At 42.5% G+C, this 13,946-nt stretch overlaps 1 protein-coding gene and 1 long non-coding RNA gene across 4 annotated transcripts in view; one reads left to right on the top strand and one right to left on the bottom strand.

The window, feature by feature from the left end:
- The window catches only part of LOC123391983, a 54,487-nt gene extending 50,472 nt beyond the window's left edge, over window positions 1-4,015 (bottom strand). The window contains exons 1-2 of one of the 2 annotated variants that reach the window (XR_006606657.1): window positions 3,887-4,015; window positions 1,452-1,632 (exon numbers count right to left, since the gene is read on the bottom strand). This is a non-coding gene — a long non-coding RNA (uncharacterized LOC123391983). The remainder of the gene's footprint in view (window positions 1-1,451; window positions 1,633-3,886) is intronic. The other variant, XR_006606656.1, reaches the window with a different exon arrangement.
- Window positions 4,016-4,171: 156 nt separating this feature from the next.
- The window catches only part of SLC24A2 (solute carrier family 24 member 2), a 248,010-nt gene continuing 238,235 nt past the window's right edge, over window positions 4,172-13,946 (top strand). For both annotated transcript variants that reach the window (XM_045079664.1, XM_045079663.1), the window contains exons 1-2: window positions 4,172-4,287; window positions 6,145-7,229. In XM_045079664.1, the coding sequence (XP_044935599.1) occupies window positions 6,300-7,229 (930 nt within the window). In that variant the 5' untranslated portion in view covers window positions 4,172-4,287; window positions 6,145-6,299. The remainder of the gene's footprint in view (window positions 4,288-6,144; window positions 7,230-13,946) is intronic.

The following is a 13,946-nucleotide window of genomic DNA, read 5'->3' as shown; positions in this document are numbered from 1 at the left end:
CCATTCCTCCGCTTCTTCATTCTCCCTGACCTTCTGTCTTGGTCTCTAGGCATTAGATGAAACAGCCACCTCTTCCAGTCTTGAACGAGTGGCTTCATATAAGAGATGAACTTTATTTTTCAACCCTGTCCTAGCTCTTCCTTGTCTCTAAACCTTTGTGATTGTCCAAGCAGCCTATTTTATTTGTAACTGTAGTTCAGGGAGTGCTAAGACCTATCAGTGTCCCGGAGTGGAGATCTCAGCCCCTAGACACAGGCTGATTAGAAGCCAGACCCTTGGGTACCAGCTTTTAAAGTATGCAAATATATACAGTCCTAGAGGACCACAAGGGTAAGCTCCACCAGGGCTAAATGACCTAGATATGTTGCTTGGCAGCCCTCGCAAAAATCGGGACTGGGGACAAGTGTATAAGCCTCTATAGGAGATACCTGGTAGCTGTAGCAAGGCAGAGTGTACAGAGATTGTATGCTCAGGTCTAGACCCTTACATGTATGCTAAATTCTGGCCAAAGCTCCAGAACAAGCAAAGGGGCCTCTTCCACAGAAAGACTGACGCTGTGTTTCAGGCTGCTGTCTGTGCAGTGTCCTGGAGTTGGGGGTGTGGTGGGGGCACACAACCTGCCAAGAACTAGCTGTATGGTTGTTCCAGGCCTGTGGGATCCAGGAATACAAGGCCACCCCCACCTCCAGCCACCACACCAGCCAATCAAGGGGGCCTCCCCTGGAGGCAGCAGCAGAGCAGAGCACCACAGAAAAAACTAGGGCACCAGCGGTGTGTCCATCACCCCTCCAGAAGATACCGGGTCTGTAGAGCAGAGCCGAGCAGGGGCATAAACATGGAGCCCACCGGCTAGACCCAGGCAGAGGGAGCATGCAGACTCGGCCCTCAGCCAGGAAACAGAAAAGAAAGCAGGAAAAGTCTAGAGTTAGAAACAGACACAGGAACACAAAAAAGATGGTGCTGGAGCCGCCACCACCCACGGGCAGTGGACCCATGACAGGAGAGCGAAAGAGGGCACCTGCCAGGCTCCCACCCAGGACAGCATCCCCGTAGTCCTCCCACAGATGTGTCCGACAGGAGGCCTGACCCTCAGGGCGAAGCTCCGGGATATGCAAGTGGGGGCTCCCCCACACGAAATCCCAGGGCCCCTCAACCAGGGTTTTTGTCCTGGGCCCTGGGGCGGCGGAGTCGGAGCGAGCCCTTGAAGAGGGCTTCTCAGGTCCTCACAGCCTTGTGGGGCTCGTGGGTGCGACCCCCATTGGTTTTCGAAGCTAAATGTTGGGGGGTGCTTTTTGCTCAGGTACAGGTCTTTAAAGGAGGGGTGCCTTGATAGGGGGTTCAAACCCCCTGAGCCCCGCAAAGAGAAGGTCTGAGTTTTGAGTTCCTTCCCCAAGGTGGTCCTCCCACCCAGGGTGGGGTTCCCGGCCAGACTGTGTCCCAGCCTCTCCTACCTGACAAGTAGGAGTCTCTCAGACGATGTTTCGGGTTTTGATTTTGTTTCTGGTTTTGCTTTGTTTTGTTTTCAGAGGAAGTTGTTCCTCAGGTAGCTGTGGATTTCATGCTTTCGCGGAGGAGGGGAGTTCAGGATCCTCTTAGGTCTCCATCTTGAACTGGAACCAGGATCTTTTCTCCCTTTCGCAATTTTATATTAAAGAGACATTAGCTGAAGGAGGATCCCGTGCTTTTTAAAATTCATTGCTGATTTTTGAAAGGCTCTCTTCCCGAATTACAAAAAAGAGCTCAACATTCTTAACTGGTAATTACCAATGACTCCTATAAACTCTATGTTCAAAGAAATCATAGTTAATTAAAGGGTAAATACGATACCAGCTAATGTTTGTACTTATGCAGGTATCTAAAAAATAAAAAGTTGGTTCTTTATAGTTATAAGAATATCCCTAAAAAATATATTACAATTTTCTTCTCTTAAGCAGAACCTCGAGTAGAAGATCCAGCCCCTCCTCCACCGCACCCCATGTAGCCAGAGACATCCAGTGCATCAGAAAAATATTAGGATTTTGGGGCCAGGAAAATAAAGACAAAGGCAGAGTAAAAGTATAGCCTAATTGGTTACCCTGAAATCCGTTTTGTATTTAGAAAAGGCAAAATAAATGCATGGTTGTTTTTTTTTTTTTTTAAGAGCTTCAAAGCAATACATTCATTCCCTTTTAATCCTCAACAGTGACCAATCAACTAAGTTGCTTTAGAATTATTGGGAACTTACAGATATAATCATATTGGATGTGTCTGAAATAATTACAATTATTATGAATTTGGGTGTTCAAAATGACCCATCCTTGCCTGGTGGGAACCTATTTTAACTGATTCTTAGGTCCTTTTAGCTCTGATTCTTACCAATCACAACCCTGGTAGTGATTGGTAGCTACCCTGTTTTCTGTAAATATTTATTGACAAAATGTCTGGGATTTGCTTTAAAATGATGGCAAAGGAATGGGGTGCCTGGGTAGCTCAGTGGGGTAAGCCTCTGCCTTCAGCCCAGGTCATGGTCTCATTGGGATGGAGTCTGGCATCGGGCTCTCTGCTGAGCAGGGAGCCTGCTTCCCCCTCTCTCTCTGCCTGCCTCTCTGTCTACTTGTGATCTCTCTGTCAAATAAGTAAATAAAATCTTTTTAAAAAATAAATAAATACAAATAAATAAAAAATAAAATGATGGCATAGGAAAAAGAGGTATAGATGAAACAAGATTGGCCATGGGTTGATAACTGCCCCCCTGGAGTTTCCTTACACTATTCTCTTACATTTAAATATGTCTGAAATTTCCAAAATAAAAAGTAAAGATTAAAAATGTTCAGCCTGTGACTTCCAAAATAGCACCTAAGTCCTTAATAAGACAGTAGTCTTAAATGCCTGGTCTTGATGGGAGAAAAGGGGATTTGTCCCTTTCCAAGGCTTCTCTTAAGAATTTTTTTTTTTAAAGATTTTATTTATTTATTTGACAGAGAGAAATCACAAGTAGACGGAGAGGCAGGCAGAGAGAGAGAGAGGGAAGCAGGCTCCCCACTGAGCAGAGAGTCCGATGCCGGACTCCATCCCAGGACCCTGAGATCATGACCCGAGCTGAAGGCAGCGGCTTAACCCACTGAGCCACCCAGGCGCCCCTCCAAGGCTTCTCTTGATTTATCAAGAAAAAGTATTAGAAATCTGAGTATAGAGTTTTCCTCAAAATCAGAGGTAAGGAGCTTTCTGGACATGAATGAGGACATTCCCCCAGCCCCAGGAAGACATGAAACCCTCTCTAAGATAAAAAAAATAGGAGGGTAGAGGGTGAAGAGAGTGGAAAACAGGGAGCTGAAAGCCCCAAAGATTTTCCTGGTGGGTACCTCTGGACAGTTTTGGTCTTGGCCACAGGGCTGGCTAAAATTGGCTTCTGAAGGTAACCTGTGTGTCTCATCTTCTTCCCCTCTTTAGGCCAGATTCTTTTCTCTAGTCCCCCAAAAGACGGACTCAATTTCTTGTGGTCCAGGAAATCTTGCTTTCCAAACAGGGCAAGAAAGAGCACTGGGCTGGGAGTCCAGAAGCCAACATTTGAGCCCTGTGACTCAAAATGACACCATGTCTTAGGGCTCAGTTTCCTCACCCATTAAATGAAAGGTCAGCCTGCAAGATTCAAGATCTTTCCATGCTTTCCATCTCCCTACCTTCCAAACCTGAGATTTCAAGACCCCTGGGCCGGAACACACAGCCCTGCAGGCCTTTATGCCTTTTCACAGAACGTCTCTTCCACCATTACACATTACACAGCCTCCTAAAGAAATATGTGACTGCTGTCACTTTTTGCAGATAATTGGGAGAGGAGGGGCCCAACACAGCTAAACCCCAAAGTTGGCAGCACTTTCAGGCTTTGGGAATCAGGCGCGTCACCGACCTGTACGATTTCTCCTCTCTGTCCTTGCTCGCCTGCAAATCCTGACCCCCGTCCCCACTGCGGAGAAATCTCCTAAGAAACGGCTGCCGGCGTAGCCTCTGCGCCCAGGAGGCGTGGAGCAGAGGGCGCGGGAGCTGAGCACGCTGCGGCCACGCTCCCAGCGCAGAGACGAGAGGGAGGGGCCGGCGGAGGCCGGGCAGCACCGGAGTCGGCGCGCGGGGCTGGCGGCGGCTCAGTCTCCTCCCGAGCCCAGCCCCGGCCGGCCAGAGCGGCGGCGGGCGACAGCCGGAGCCCGAGACCGGGCCTCGGAGCAGGGAGGCGGAGGGCCAGAGAAAGCGGCGGACCCGAGTGGAGGGCCGCGCTCGGGCCCCGCCGCGTGCGCGTCCTCCTGGCGGATCCCGGTAAGTGCGGGCGGCCGAGTCCCCGCCAGCCTCCAGGCTTGGTGGCCGCAGCGGTCGTTGTCCCCGGAGCCTGTGGCGCGCATCCCGCCGCTGCACCACAGCCTCACAGGTGGCTCCGCGGTGGACGTGGGTACCCCAGGCCCCGGCAAGGAGTTAGTTAACTCTCTCCGCTCAGGGACGCGGTTTGGAGCCCCCAGCTTCTTCTACCCCGACCGCCCTGGCTTCCGTCTCCGAGGTGGGGGGCGCGGCGGGGCAGGGCCTGCCGTCGGAGTAGACGCCCCGGAGGAAAGCTCCCCTTCCCCAAACCACCCATAAACGATTCAGGGAGATGCGGGCCAAGCGCCTTCCCAAGCTGCGTCTTCGCTTGCTAGTGGGGCGTCTGTCCTTTAGTTTTATTTTCCTATTAGCCCACCAGGGAAAGTTTGGGACCTCACAAAGCAAAGTTGGGGCGAGTCTGGGGGTGCACTTCTCCAGCAGGGGCAGCTCCCCTGGAGCGAAGCGGCGGGTTTGCATGGGGAGCAGGCTCGATGGAGCTGACCCTGCGCCCTGGGAGTTGAATCTGTCCCTGCCTGTAGCCCTGGCCAGGCATTGTGACAATCCCCCCGGAGCGCTGTGAGTCGCTTAATCTTTGGTGCTAAGCGTCGACATCTGCAGCCAGCCGAGAATCTCTGATGGGTAGCAGCATCTTAGCCTGGTTTGACTTGTGTTCTTGCTCTGCTCTGCAAACCTGAGCTCCAGCTAATCTCGGTGTTTAACTGGCGTGTGTTTAATTAGCTTATTTTACACCTGAGATGATCTCTGCGAGCCTCTAAAATGAAATCGTTAATGTAAAAAACAACAACCGTGTTTTTAAAGAAAAATTTAAATAGGAGCCTTCAGAATATCCACTGTCGTGTCTAGATATCTAGTTTTACCTATCTCTGTGGGATAGAGAATGAAAACTGCTTGAAATTCTAGCCTACTAGAAGAGTCGGTGTCGGGGCTCTTTTTGTCAGATGTTGTGGACAGAGGTGTTGCTGCAGCTTGCTTATTGTCTACGAAATACACATTGAGTCTCCAGAAATAACCTACTTGTTAGGAGTTGTTTGATTTACTATGCTGTCTAATTTACATATGACTAAAGGTTGTTTTTAAAAACAAGCTTTAGCTGAAAACAATATCTGGATGTTTAGGGAAGACGTCCATGTCACCAGAACATTCTTTTGTAAACTTAAATTTTTTAAAGGACTATTTTCCTGCATCAGACATAGGAGAAGCTTTTCATGAAAAATAAGACGCTGAGATCTTTATGTGTATAGAAAAAGAGTGCTGACTCCTCCGGCACTTAGTGCTTTCAAATGACAGTTTAAATCAGAAAATTGTGCCTTTAACTGGAATTATATAATTGGGTTGAAAGAAAACGCAATGAGTAATTATTGGTTGTCAAATACTTAGGTAGCTCTAAAAGAAGTGGTATCTTTTATCACTGGGCAGTTATTTGTTACATGATTAAAGGTGGGATAAACTGATAGATTTTCATCTGCAAGTTTTTTTTATATATATATTTAACACACACTTCTACATAGTCTAATGGACATGGAGCTTACCAATATGTTTGAGTATATAAATACATGATTGCTATAAGTGCTTACTGGGTGCCACATCTTATTCTAAATGTTTCCTCTTCAAAGCAGTCCTTGGTGGCAGATGCTATAATTGTTCTTATTTCTGGGATGGGGAAACAGAGGCACAGTGAAGTGAACTAACTTACCCAAGGTCAAACCCAGGATGGGACTTTATCATACCCGCGAAATTCTTTTTGTGGAAAAGACTTATGATTTTGTCATTTACTTATCGTTGTTTTAATTTTTCTTTAAGCATAAATGTCGAAAATATTTCCCATGAAACATAAGAACCCCTGATTGTGGAAGGGCCCCACAAGCACTGTTGACTGTAAAGTGAAGAGAAGTATGAGAGAGCCATCTGGTTGAGTCTACCATCGGAAGACCACCACATCCACCAGAAGACCAACGATGGAACTGCACCAAAGCACTGCCATCCCTTTCCTGGAGAAATGGTGTTTGGAGAAGTCACTCTCTGGCTGCAGGAGACATTATAATGTCAGGAAAAAACTGAAGTTAATTCGAATCTTGGGCCTTCTCATGGGCCTAGTCGCCATTAGCACTGTCTCATTTTCAATCAGTGCCTTTTCTGAGACGGAGACCCGGAGCACAGAAGAGGCGGTGGGGGCAAGTGGCTCTAGCGCCATACACGGTTACCGTCAGAGAACTCTCTTAGATTTAAATGATGAGATCCTGGATTATACTCCACGGCCCCCTCTTTCTCAGGAAGACACATCTGAGAATGCTACAGATCATGCCCAAGGAGACTACCCAAGAGACATCTTTTCCCTCGAGGAACGAAGAAGAGGCGCCATCATTCTGCATGTCATTGGAATGATCTACATGTTCATAGCCTTAGCCATTGTCTGTGATGAGTTCTTTGTTCCCTCTTTGACTGTCATCACTGAGAAATTGGGCATATCTGATGATGTGGCCGGAGCCACCTTTATGGCCGCAGGGGGCTCTGCCCCTGAACTTTTCACATCTCTCATAGGGGTATTTATTGCTCACAGCAATGTTGGCATAGGCACAATCGTGGGCTCAGCGGTGTTCAATATCCTCTTTGTGATTGGCATGTGTGCTCTGTTTTCTAGAGAAATCTTAAACCTGACATGGTGGCCGCTCTTTCGGGATGTGTCCTTCTACATCGTTGACTTGATCATGCTGATCATATTTTTCCTGGATAATGTTATCATGTGGTGGGAAAGCTTGCTTCTTTTGACAGCTTACTTTGGCTATGTGGTTTTCATGAAATTCAACGTCCAAGTAGAAAGATGGGTGAAGCAAATGATAAACCGCAATAAAGTCGTCAAGGTGACAGCTCCAGAGGCCCAAGCGAAGGTTGGTGGTGGTCATTGTTTATTTAATGTTCTGAATGATTATGTATTTGGGATCTACCACTTTCTTAATGGGATGGGGTTTGGGGCTAACGTGGGTAACACATTGCTTTCTGCAGTTCTGTGATAGCCAGACTGACGGGGCAGTGGGAAACATAATTTGGGGATATTCTGGTGGATGTCTCCTGAATTCCCAAGCTCCTGGCTTCCGAGTCAAGCATTGATGAGTACAGGTTACGTAAGTATCCCAGAGTGGACTCAACAGTTATTTGCTTCTGGAAGTAGGCATAATGATTTTGTCAGCAATTTAATTTTCACAGGAGTGTGTGTGTGTGTGTGTGTGTGTGTGTGTGTGTAACTCAGCAAGTTGCAGGTTTTTTTTTTTTTTAAGTAGGTGTGTGACAATGATCAAGAACCCTCTTTTTAAAGATGTTTAAGGAAGAAAGTTTGCTTGTGTCATCAGAGCTGTACCTTTAAGTGAGCAGCAGGTCCCAAAAGGACTGGTCATTGGAAATGGTCACAGCCATTTTTCTTAATCCACGCAATGATCTTCAGACCGCTTCAGGAGCTGATGGAGATCCATGAGAGGGAGTCATTGCCAAGCCCTGCTGTCTGCCTCTATGGCTTGATGGCCCACTTTGCATGCCGTGATAAATATGATGCAAAATAATTTTACAGGATTTGAGGGAGTTTCATGCTAAGAGTGGCCATCCTTCCACTTTAGATGGTGAGCACATTGGTATAGGGCTGCGAATGATTGCTCTGCAAAAAGGTAAACCAATTTTTAAAAATAATGGATAAACAACACCAAAAAATCTTGGGTTAAGTATATAATGAAGTTCTGATTTATATCCTAACATTGGAATGTTGTCTCTGAATGTGATTTTAAACAGAAAACCAAAATACATATGCAGATTTTTTATACGAGCATCTGGGGGAAATCTCATGTATGCAAAAAACAGATGTTGAGTGGAGGGTGAGATATTTTATCAAAAAAAAAGATATTAACTTAGCATAATTCCTTTATGTTCAGATTGGATGTGCACCCATCATTTTTGTAGCAACCATGACATGGAAGCAAAAAACAAAAACAAACAAACAAAAAAACCCAAAAAACCAAAATGCCAATAATACTATTTATTATGTGTAAAAGAAAAATGTTTTCTACTATATTTTTTCTGACATTTCACTCAGCATATGGTTGTTTGTTAGAAACTGTAGCAAAAAAAAAAAAACAAAAAACAAACAAAAAAAAAAAAAGTTATTTAGCAGTAGACATGGCAAGTAAGCATTCAGATGTTAGAACCGAATATATATCCTTACGGGCATCATTGGACCCCTCTTCCTGCTCTAATTTTGTAACCAAATGGATGATCCCTCAAGCCTGATTGCTAGTTTGAGAAGTTCACATTAATAATCTTTGTGTTTATTTCAATTAGAGTACTTAATAATTGCCAAGGGAAGGGCATATTTGTTTAGAGTAAAGGAAACAATTTGTTGTCTTACAAATACACATCAAGGGTAAAAAGTCTTTTCGAGAGCTCAGTATATTTTTGCTTTGTTTCACAACAGTGGAACTTCAGTAAATCACAGGTTCTGCTGAAGGTTATACTGACAACAGTTATAAAGGAATTTACAGAGCAATCCAAAGGTATATTTAGAATGCAGGGGGCTTTTATATTCTGATTTGAGGAGGAGCTGGTTCTGCACGTTGGAAATAAGTTTTTAAATACAGTTTACAGGAAATATTTAATCAATTATAAACCATGCATTAAAGGAGCTCTGGCAGGATCTTTACCTATACAGTAGGTGACTCTTATGTCATTTTTGTACTTGAAAGTCAGCAGCTTAGGCTGACAATCCTTAGCAGTTATTATGCAAATCCATAATTCAGTGCTATGCTTAATATTGTACAGTTTTTAAATTTAGAAATTCTGGGTTTACCTAGTTTAAAAAGGAAGTAGATTGGATTCATGTCTATTTCTCCTGTTTTTTAATTTTTCCCCCAAACTATGTTGACTGTAGTATTTACCTTATTAGCACTAAGTAGCTTTAATTTATTCCTTTTAATTGTTATTATTTCTTTTGGCATTCAATAACTACATTGAGCTATAAATTATCATGAGAATAGAATTTTTTAAAACATAGCTATGTCTTGTTTGGTGTTCCTCAAAAATGCTAGAATACATTTCTTAGGGGGAGCAGTGCATAATGATAGGAGATTCCCTTTAGGAAATTTCACCTTGCCAATTTCATTTTGAAGTGTCGTTAGAAAAAAAAAAATTTTGTTTCAGCTGTTAGTCTTTATCATATGCTTGATTTCAGAATCTCATGGAGGTTTTGCTGCCCAAACACTGAACTTAAGCTGTCCCAAAGAGGGATGAGTCTTTGAGTGTAGCCATCTAGTTCTCTAATCTGTAGAGTTGATTTCTGAAGATATATCCCACCACCCTACAGAAGCCAGTGCTTCTGATATCATCAAACCATACAGCTAAGAGACCCTAACCCAAATGCAGCTCTCAGTGAAGTCTTCATGGAGAGGAATGAGCTGTAGAAGAATTTAGGAAGCAAAATAGCATGTTTTTTGTGGTTGTCTTTGTACAACTATGGAGCATGAGAGTTTGGGAAACTAGAGGAAACATATTTTAGATGATCTTACATATATCATCAGTGGTTCTTGCTAAAAAATCATCAGCTCTGCTGCGCTCTTGGCAGTGAACTGTTTTGGAAACTATTTGCTTCAGAGGCAAGTTGAAAACTCTAATTTGGTTCCATTATTGAGGATCTATGTCATGGGGCAATTAGGAACTGGCATATTTCTTCATAGTTACAGTAATAGTTTCTCATCTCATTTAATTTTTACACCTTGTGTGTGGTTTTTATTTGTTATTACTATTATTTCTTTTAGTGATAAGAATATCCTTTTTGAAAAGTTGTGTGGGGTCATGACAGGGTAAAAGATCTGGGACACTGACTCACGGTAAAAAGGGGTTTTGACCTCAGTCTCTAATCAGCCGGGTGACCTCAGAAGTTATATAAACTCTTTGAGCCTCAGTTCCCTAATTTGGACATGAAAGTAATAATGCCAAAAAAAGAAAAAAAAGAAAAAAAAGAAAAGAATACTGCCTACTTCATGGAGCTAGGAAAATTATTAAATGAAGAAATGAATGCTAAGCACCTAACATAGTCCTTGGCACACATGGGATGTTCAATAAATGTTAGTTCTTTTCCTTTTATAATCTGTTCTTAAAAGTGAGTCAAGATAAATTATTTTTTTAAGATTTATTTATTTAGTTGAGAGAGAGAGAACGTGAATGTGAGTGGGGGGAGGGGCAGAGGAGAGGGAAAGAGAGAATCTCAAGCAGACTCCCTGCTGAGCACGGAGCCTGCTGTGAGGCTCCATCCCACGACCCTGAGACCATGACCTAAGCTGAAAACAAGAGTCCGACGCTCAACCGACTGAGCCTCCCAGGCACCACTAAAATACATTCTTTTAAATTCAAGAATTTCACATTTTTTAAAAAACTGGAATTCATGCCAGTGAATCACTGAGTTAAGCAGGTCATTGTCTCCCTTTGGGGCAGAGACTGTTTGTCACAGTATGATATTTATAAGCCCTCATTCACATAGAGTGAATACATGCAGGCTAGGTATTATAAACTCTAAGGAAACCTCCAAATGCATTTATTGTCCTGAAATTTTATTGTGTAGACTTTTGCTTGAAATAAGTAAGCCGTGAACTGGGATTGAGAAATACCAATGCTGAGCAGAGATTTTTGTTTTAAGGTATTCTTATTTATAAATGATTGGGCCTCTCTTCTAAAAACCTCTCCAAATTGGTCAGGAATAACTCGGAATCCCGCAGGATGTGAAGCTGCAGAATCTCAGGACATCCAGAGCATTTTACGGTGCTTCTGGTCCCTTGATCTGTTGCTGTGCTAGGCCGTCATTGGCCTAGAAAGCAGCTGTCCATGGTATTTAACTTCTTCTGAGATTTGGCATTATAATCTGACAGCAAGTCAGCCCAGTTCTAATGAAGGGGACAGTCTAAATAAAGGCGCTTAAAGCTGGATCGTGGAAGGGTAGGCTAGTTAGTAGTTTAGGTGTGCTTTGCTTTATTCAGTTTGTATATTCCTGAAAAGTTGTTTGTAAATAGAGTTTTTGTGGTTCAGATTGTTATTAATGTTCATGAGAAAAACAAAACTGGAACAATACTATAAATATTCCTCACAAAATGGAGTCACTCTTATAAGGTGCTACACCACAAATAATCTTATCAATCCACGTGTATAGGTCCAAGGTTGCTTATGGTATGGCAGATTCTAGATATTCAACCTTTTGTTTCCTTTCCTAGTAAATGAATTAGGAACTTCATGTACAAACTTCAAGGAAGGTAAGGTAAGATTATCTTTATAATAAATAAATGTATAGTATTACTTAGCAGATTTGGAAATCTCTGTCCTTGTCACAAGAAAGAAAATTTAGGCATTAAAATTCTTACCTGGGAGCGTCTGGGTGGCTCAGTTAGTTAAGCAACTGCCTTGGGCTCAGGTCATGATCCCGGAGTCCTGGGATCAAGTCCCACATCAGGCTCCCAGCTCTGTGGGGAGTCTGCATCTCCCTCTGACCTTCTCCCCTCTCATGCTCTCTCCCACTGTCTCTCTCTCTCTCAAATAAATAAATAAAATCTTTTAGAAAAATCTTAACTGACTAGATGTCTGAGAATGTAGTATATTTATCTAGGAATACAGCATGGCACTCTTTTCCTTGCTTCCTTTCCTTCTACTTACACTAAAAGCAAACGCTTTGGTTATTGCAGGTGATTTGGAGAGTGAACGGGCATTTCAACAGACCCAGAAAGCCCAGCAGATTTTCATACACAGAAGTCAGATTACATTTGGCTTTTCATCCTTGCTTCCCTGATTTCTCCAGTAAGAGAAGACCTAAACTTTGTGAATCCTGGCACTCTTGAGAGCGAGGATTCACCACCATTTCCCTCCCTTCTGCCCTTCTGGCTTTGTCCATCTCCCCACCCCCCATTCCTCGCTTCCCTTTTCTTTACTCTTCTCTCTGCCTGTCTCTCTTTCTGGCAGAACCAGAACATTTGTGTTTTAACTTTAATAAGGAATGGGATTCCTCTGTTGAACTCTTCTTTGGCTGTTTGGGAGGCAAGTACATCTTCAGTGTAGATGGTTTCATTTTCTCATTCTTTTATTTTCAAACTTCTTTTGTTTTAAATAACTCCCAAGTAGGCAGAATATAGCTACATTTTGCTTAATTCAGGTTGACAATCATTATCTTTTAACTGGAAAGTTTTGTTTATTTACATTACTGTTACATTTGGATTCTTTCTATTATGATACTTTTTACTTTCTATTCATTCTGATCTTTCTGTTTCTTTCTAATTTTTTCTTCCTTTTTTTTGGAGAAGGAGGGGCATTGAATTATTTTCTTTAAATTTCTCTTTCCTTTAATAGTGTGGGATTTATACACTCTATTTCTATTCTTTTAGTGTTGGCCTATAAATTTTAATATGTATAGTTAACATAGTATAGGTTAATTACACTCCTGTCAAATAACCCAAGCACCTTAGGACATTTTAACCCTATCACTGCTCCCCTGCTGTATATGACCCAAAGTCCATGATTTAAGTTCTGCCTTCATGTTTTGTAACAGCTTTATTGATGTATAACTTCACTTTTTTAACCCTACAAACTAGATGTTGTCTAGTGATTTTAGATTTAGCCATTTTTAGCAGCTTTCCCCCTCCTCACTCTTTTCTCCATTTTAGACCTTTTTTCTTCTACTGACTTACATTTTTCATAAGTTCCTTTAGCAAGAATCTATTCTTAGTAGGTGCTCCTGTTTGTATTTTCTTAGAGATGAATTTCGCTTTTAATCCTGAAAGACAGTGTGGGTAGAAAATTACTTTCTCATTTGACTTGGAAAATTATATTCCACTCTCTCTGGCTTCAATTTTTGAGGTTGGGAAAAAAAAAAAACCAAAAACGCTGTCAGTGTAAATGTTGGTCCTTTGCAAGAAATCTGTCTTTTCTCTTTGACTACAGTTAAGGTTTTTCTCCTTGTTTCTGGTGGTTACTGTTTTTGTTATGCCATGTCAGATATTGTTTCTCATTTATTTATCCCCAACTTGTGATTCACTAGACTTCCTGAATTTGGAGATTAGTGCATTCTACCAGTTTCAGCTCTACCTCATTCTTCCTACGGTCTTGTAGAATTCCGATTAAACAGATATCCCATCTCAACCTGTCTACCACATCTTGTAACTGCTCCTTTTTTTCTGTCTCTGTCCCTCATTCTGCTCCTTTCTTTATGTCGACCTCCTAGTTTCTAATTTTCTCTTCAATTTTGTCTACTCTGCTCTAGAACTCATCCATTAAGTTTCTAACATTATTATATTTTTCATTTCTAGAAGTTTTTTTGTGGCTCTTTCATATTTGTCGGGTTGACTTTCATTGTTTCTTATTCCTTAATCATGTGTTGACTTCTTTTATTTCTTTAGAAATGTTAAATTCATTTATATTTCATAATCAATATTCTTAGTGACAATGTTCTTGCAGATCTAGTGCTGCTGTTTTGCTGATTCTCCATCATGTAGTGTTGCTTTCTTACATATGTAGTGATTTAAAAAACAAAAAACTGAATTCCTATCTGTTGGAACTTTACTCATGGGAAGTCATTGAGGCCTGGGTTTTAAGTG

This window comes from Mustela putorius, unplaced genomic scaffold (genome assembly GCF_011764305.1).
Source record: "Mustela putorius furo isolate JIRA1106 unplaced genomic scaffold, ASM1176430v1.1 tig00000421_pilon_pilon_pilon, whole genome shotgun sequence".
In the NCBI taxonomy this organism is placed as follows: Eukaryota; Metazoa; Chordata; class Mammalia; order Carnivora; family Mustelidae; genus Mustela; species Mustela putorius.
Note: the sequence above shows the minus strand (reverse complement) of the source record. Positions and strands in the feature narration are given on the sequence as shown.